The sequence below is a fragment of the Pithys albifrons genome, chromosome 7, assembly GCF_047495875.1.
Source record: "Pithys albifrons albifrons isolate INPA30051 chromosome 7, PitAlb_v1, whole genome shotgun sequence".
In the NCBI taxonomy this organism is placed as follows: domain Eukaryota; kingdom Metazoa; phylum Chordata; class Aves; order Passeriformes; family Thamnophilidae; genus Pithys; species Pithys albifrons.
Genome location: NC_092464.1, coordinates 34,658,582 through 34,665,657, shown reverse-complemented (window position 1 = coordinate 34,665,657; position 7,076 = coordinate 34,658,582). Strand labels below are relative to the sequence as shown.

General features: G+C 44.8%; 1 protein-coding gene across 1 annotated transcript in view; it reads left to right on the top strand.

Annotated features, from left to right (window-relative positions):
* Positions 1-3,264: 3,264 nt before the first annotated feature.
* HIBADH (3-hydroxyisobutyrate dehydrogenase) overlaps positions 3,265-7,076 on the top strand; it is an 87,587-nt gene continuing 83,775 nt past the window's right edge. The window contains exon 1 of the mRNA XM_071560998.1: positions 3,265-3,362. Coding sequence (XP_071417099.1) covers positions 3,299-3,362 — 64 coding nt within the window. The 5' untranslated portion in view covers positions 3,265-3,298. The remainder of the gene's footprint in view (positions 3,363-7,076) is intronic.

Here is a 7,076-nt window from a genome sequence, read left to right as displayed (position 1 = left end):
AATATCTAATGAATGTATGTTTATAGACAATTTTAGACCTTACTCACATTACCTGAAAGCATTTTAGTTTAAAAAGTAGAGGTTGTATGCACTCAAATGAGCTATGTATCCTTCTTAACACAAGTTAAAAATAATGATTTGTAAAACCAAGCTATACAAATAATACTTTATTTGCATTTTAACTAGTTAACAATTTCAGAAGTCATCAAATAAAAATCTTTATGAAACACACTACTAGGTGTGAGTTAGGAGATCATGCTGCTTTGTTGGAAAAATAACCAACATTTTGTCCTGGGTTTTAATGTAAGTAAAAGCATGCATGACTATTTATTTAAAACAAATGTATTTTGAAGTTAACAAAGCTTTTTTTTCTTTATTCTGTGTGGGAAGAATGTGACTAGGTTGGCAAAGAAATAAACACACAAACCAAAATTGACTAGGAAGGCTTAATTTATAGTCAGATAAACTTCTACAAATGCAAAATTCTTTTTAAGAAAAGGAGCTAACTTTACGATAAGCCCAACATTGCTAGAGAGAATTCTGGAGAAAATAAAAACCACAGAAACACTATAAATATAGTTTTCTCCTTTCTACAAATGCTCTGTGGTATGGTAGTCCTGCACCACCTAGTCCCATAGAATCTTCCTTCTCATACTCACTACCTTAAAGGTACTAAACTACTAATATCACTTCTATCAGTGTTCATGATGTGAGCAGAGATTTCTTCCTCATCTCAGGTATATCATTTGTCTGCAAAAGCATGTTCTGTACATAAGCAATTAAAAACTATAGTAAAGCAACAGTGGTCATGTCTGTAACAACAGAGTTTATTCAGAAGTGTGGCGGCAAAGTCATGTAAGGTAAAGTCAACTACTCTTTTAACAATAGGACTCTCCTTTTTCCAGTTTCTCATAATTTGTTTGGAAATTATTATAGCATATTTTTAATATGCTGGTACAAAATGAACTTCTCCATGGACAGGTACTCCCTTGTCACGGGGGAGAAGCTTGTGTGCCCTTATGAGGTTGTGTGCTGTGCTGGTGGTGGTTTGTGCCTCCAGTAGGGTCTCCCATGCCAGACAGGTCTCAGCTGAAGGGTCAGACAAAGTGTGTCCATGGACACAGTGGAGGGTCACAGTGGAGCAGAAAACCACCTGCAGCCCGTGGAGAACCCCATGCTGGAGCAGGTGGATGTGCTCAAAGGAGTCTGTGACACCATGGGAAGCCTGTGCTGGAACAGAGTTGCTGGTGACTTGTGCTGGAACAACCTGTTCCTGAAGGATGGGATCAACACTGGAGTAGTTTGTGAAGATATGTAGCCCCTGGGAAGGACTCACACTGAAGAAGTTCACAGAGGACTGTCTCCCATGGGGGAGAGCCCACAGAGCAGCGGAGTTTGAGGAGTCCTCCACCAGAGAAAAAAGGAGGGAGATACAGTGTGTGGTGAACTCATCACAACCCCGTTATGACCCACCCCAGAAAGTGAGGGTAACCCAGGTTCTTGTTAATAAACTCCTTGGGGTGGATTAGAGCAAAACAACACTGAACAATCAGTGTTTGTAAATATATATGTGTAGGGCTTATTTTAGCTGGGTTCAAAGGAAAACTGGTATGTAGCCACTTAAGCTGTTATCTACAGTAATACAGCAATACTAAAGCATAAAAATAACATTTAAGGAATGTATAAGGAAAAGAAAGGGAAAGAAAGGATAAAGGTAGAAATTTATATAGTCACCCCTTGGATCCAGCAATGAAACTCGGTAGTTGCAGCTTCAATGTCTATTGGTTGAAGTGATGGTCTTGATTCATCAGCAGTGGAGAAAACCCACCTAACTCAATGATTTCTTGAGTCATATACACTCAAGCTCAGGTGGGAGAACCTAGTACCTCCTCTGGGGCGGGGAGTTTTACAATGGATGATGTCACAGGAGGTGTCATGAGTCTCTGACACCTTCTAAGATGTTACAGCTGTCTGTTATGTCAGCATCAATCATGGTTCATCATCTAAGATGAACAGCCCAGGCTAGGTGGGAATGTTGTTTGATGCTCCCCGGTGGGGTTTCACAGCAGTCCTCATGTAAGAGAGGACATTGGCATGATAAGAAGGATTATCCCATGTCGCAGGATTTGCCTCTTATCAGTCTCTTCCCTTATCTGGAAATCGTTTGTAGCTTCAGGTACGCATGCTCCTCTGCACCTGGTATGTCTGGACAATAGCACCCCCTTATCTTATCTGAAGGTCCTTTCGCAGTAGACATATTCAGGGAGGGGTGGGCTTTGCCGTATGAACAGCTGTTCCTTTGCAGTTTGACAGAAGAATTTTGGTGATCTTGACAGTGTCCCGTTTCAGTCTCTGACAAATCCCCATTCGCCAGATCCCTGCGCCGCTGAGGGAGGAGGAGGAGGCAGAGAAATTGGGAGCCCAGGAAGAACGGAGGGATGGGGAGGAGGCGTTAAGACTTATTGTTTCTGGTTATCGTACTTTAATGTGAATGGTAATAAATTAATTTTGCCCAAGACGGTAATTGCTGAGTGATCTCTTCCTGTTCTTATGTCGACCTTTCGTTGTATTTTCTCCTGCCCTGTTCAGCTGAGGAGGGAGGGCAATGCCAGAATGGCTTTGGTGGGCCCCTGGCGCACAGCCAGGGTAAACCCACCACAAGGACGAAGCCAGTCACAGACTCATAGAATCGTTTAGGTTGGAAGGGGACCTTGAAGATCATCTAGTTTCAACCATCGATAAGCGCCAACTCTTATTTGCCACTTGACTCAGCAAAACAGCGCAAGGCGGCTTTTTCCCTCTCCCCGAGGGCGCCGTCTCTCACCAGAAGGCGCCTCCGCCAAGATCTCGGCTCTGCGCTCCTCTCCCCGTCCAGGCAGACGTTCCTCCCGGCGGTGAAGCAGGAGGAGGAAGACGCAGGGGCAGGCAAGCAGCGGAGCCGAACCGAAGCACGGGCTGTCCCGGGGGCAGCGGCAGGACACGCTGTCCTGGCGGCCCAGGAAGCGGTCCCAGCGTCCCACTGAGCTGGCCCCGGCGCCTCAATGAGCAGACCCAGCTCCCGGTGAGCTCTCACGGAGCCCCAATGAGCGCTCCCGGCCCGACCCCCGACCCCCGCCCCGCGCTCCGTCGCGGCCGTCACGGGCCGCTGGGCGGAGCCGGGCGGCGGCGGGGAGGACGCCGCGCGCTGCCATTGGCTGGGCCCCGCCGAGAGGCACCTGTGGTTGGCTGCGGCGGCTGCCGCTCGCGGCGCGCGGGCGGTGGAGGCGGCGGGGCGGAGGTCACTGGCGCGGGGTGCAGCATGGCCGCGGCGGTGGTGCGCGGGAGACCTGCGGGTTGGTGGCGCTGGCACCGTCGGGTGATGGGTAAGGACCTAACCCCAAACCTCGGCTCCAGCGGCCCCGCTCAGCCGCCGGGCGGGGAAAGGCCGGGGCTCGGCCGGGGAGCGCACTGCCGCGCTGCCCTTGGCGGCTCGGCCGGCCCGGTGCGTCTCCGCAGCCGCCTCGCCGTGCGGCGTCCCCGGTGCGGGGCCCCCCGCGGCGGCACGGCTGGCACGGCGCGCTCCCGCTGCCGCCGTGTTTGGGGCCGCACCAGAGCTTCGGAGGGGCTTGGCTTAATGAATGTTTTCAGTCATTTGCTTAAAATAGCGTGCCTGGAAATCAGCAGAGCCCGCCAATGCTTCCTCTGCGGCATCAGTGACATGTTGTTACCTCTCGGTCATTGGGACCGAGGCGTATTTTCCTTAAATTGGAGGTAAATCCAGGGGCACTTCCTCCTCTGTCAGCTGCGCAGGCACTGATGCTCACCTGTGGTTGGTACAGGGGCAGTGGAAGGAGCAAACGCTGTGGAGGTCCTGTTGGTGCAAGTGAAGAAGGAGTGTATTGGCAAAACTGGACCTAGACCTTTTCTTTTTCTCGAGTCCTGAAAATCATGCAACTGTTTCAAGTAATTTAGTTGCTACAGTAAATTATTAAAAATAAACCTTCAGTTGTATTTTCAGCATCATTTTGGTAGCTATTGGTTACTCAGGTGTGTCGCTGTATAGTTAGACTCCCAACACAGAGGTGAAGGTGTTTCAGGTAGCAAAGGGAAAAATTCTTTTGTATCATATATGGTTCTAAAATCTTGACACTTAACAAAGTGTTTCAGAAATTACTCAATTATTTTAAGTAAGTAACTTTAAAAAATTTAAGCTGAGTTATGAAACGTGTTTGATGCTTACTTTTGACATTAGCTTTCAGTGCTGTTTTTTGCTTCACTGTCTCTTTTACTCTAATGGACTATTTTTTCATAGTTGCAACATAGTTCAGGTGTAGCAGACATATTGATCATGTGCTAGTAAAGTTAAATACTGGAGACCTGTTTGTATATTTTGTACCTTTTGTGATACCACAATTGAAAGTAGTAGCTTTCAGTGTATTTTGAACTTCCTGTGCATGGTAGCTGTCAGGTATTTTTTGCAAGAGTTTTGAAATACACTATCTTGGTCAATATTTCAATGGTCATGTTTAATGTAGAGCAGATGATGGGGATCTTGTGTCTTAGTGGTGAGCATAGGTGTGAAAAGCAGCCCAAGACTGGCCCTTAAAGTTGAAAAGTACAGTTTGTCTTTGCCTGAAGACCTGAGCAAGAAACTGACAGTCTAAGGGGAAATTATGACTCTGCCAAGAAACTTCCATGGAACAGAATTTTGCCCACAGTGTTTAAGCTCTGACTTACTTAGTCAGTAGTGACTATGATGAAAGTACTCTTGACTGAGAAGTGTTTATGGGATAAGGGTCTAAGCATTAAGTCTTCTTAACTGCTAAGCTCTACTGCTTAGTTATATGTCCAGGTTTTCCCATCTCTAATGCGTTTATTAGGTTTACCATCCTTTTCTTCAGTTTTAGTCTGAATGCTGTCTTTCGAGTAGAGATTTCGTCAACTGTACTGAGTGAAAACACCATCCTTGGGAAGGAACTCTGCCAGCTCTGAGAGCTGTCCAACACCACAGCTTGGTTAGCCAGTGGTCTGTCTTCGTTCTCTTGTTGAATGCTCCTTGGTTACTTGGTCAGTCGCTCTTTGCAGCTGGTGCAGAGCATGGGGGATTGTTTCTTCTGTACGGTTATACCAGAGACTGTTAAATTATCTGGGAGGAGAATAAAGAGCTGAGGGCAGATTTTAGAGAAGCATCTTGGCTATGTATGTTTGTGTATGAGCAAATTGGATAGAGACTATATAGTCCTCTGATCTGCAGCTGGCAGTCACTGACAAAGGTGCTTCATGGAGAGGGTTTATATGACTTTACTTAAAAATGTATTTTTGATGGACAGGGAGAAATCCTTCCTGGGGGCTGCTAGGTAGGATGAAGAGGTGATTAATGAATTACTGTGGCTGAGAAAGGAAGATTTTCTGGTGAATGAAGATTCATCAGCTCAGGGGGCTGCTCATCAAAGAAGACTGTACCCTGCTAGAGAACGAAAACATCCTTACAAGTAGTTTTGGATGAGTGGTAGGGACCTATTCAGTTAGTAGTTAAATAGTACTGCTGATGCAGGAGCTGCGTTTGAATTTTTGAATAATTCCATGGACTGGTGCACAGAAGCATTAATTACTAAGCAAGGATTATGACAGAAAGACCTGCTGCTCTGAAGTCCACATAATTAAGGGATCATGTGTACACTTGATAGACTTTCTGGATGAAAAATACTTACTATGTGGTTTTCTCTTTAGTGTCTTACCAAACATTTAATGAGGTATAGCTACAGATAAGCAAAATGAGGTAAGAAGACCCTGACTGTTATAAGATAGTGTCTGGTTTTGATCAGCAGACCTTTACAGAGGCAAGAAAAAGCAAGTGGGATGTTTTCAATGCAAAGCTGGCCAAATTTAGAGTATTGTAATCTTCCTAAATTATTATTTTGGCAAAATGCAATTCTCAAAATCATTTCATAACCTTTAAAAACCAGTAACCCTGGGGCAATTTAAATTCCATTGGCAAAGCTTCTCAGAGCAGCAAGATTCTACCCATGTCCAGCTGGCCTCTATAACTTCTGTATTTTTTCATCTAGTCCACTTCAGGATCTAGTTCAGTAGAGGTTGTATGAGTTTCCGTAGAGAAATCTGCACAAAACACAGAAGCTCTCTCTGATTCTTTAAAAGCAGGAAGCAGAAAAGGAGTATTGTTTTCTGTTGTGCTTGTACCAGAACTTCAGATGCTAAATCAATGGGAAAATCTTTCATTTAGTGGCTCATACTGAATTGTCATCATGTTTTCTTGTCCTTGTCGAGGGACTTGATGTGTATTTTCTCAGAAAGCTCCAAGCATAACCAGGAACTTCAGTAGCTGAGCTTCCTCTGGGCATCTTCCCATGATCCTGTTAGATCTCACCTACTGGGTTGGAAAAAGAGGTCAAGTTTCACTGATCCAGAGAGATCAAGAATATCAATATGAACTGCAACTGCTCTGATTAGGCAATTCTTACAGGACAGGAGTATATGGGCTATTGCCTCTTGTGCCATTTGGTGAACATGGTTCAAAGTAGAATTTATAAAGCCAAGAATTAAGTAGTATAGTTGAAATTGCATTTTGAAAGTTACTTGTTTCTCAGTCCTGTTCTTGGCCAGTTAGGCTGTTCTTTTCCTCAGAGTACGAGTGTATTGGACCTTTTCCAGCGCTGTTGTCTGTGGTGGTACTTGGCTCTTAGTTCCTTTTTGTTTGAATACAAAGAGATGTCCTCAGTACTGCATATTATGGTGTTTGTGCAGTCTAGTGTTTGCAGTGAAATCAGGGCACCACTGGAGCTGGAATTCTTTCCTGAAACTGTAAGTCTACTTTGGGAGATAGTGTAAAATGAAATGTAAACATCTGAAATTATCTAAACTTGCAACTGTCATAGTTCAGGTTAAAAAGAAAATTGCTTTCAGTATCCTTATGTAGAATCTTGAAAAGACAAGTGTTAGATCATTAACAGGCCAGGTATTCTAAGGACAGGGTTGCAGTCTGTGCATTTCTGAAGTTAAACTCTTATATTTCATTCAAGAAAAGACATTTGTAGACTCCTAAACTCTTGCTCATTTTTTCAATGAAATTATTTTAA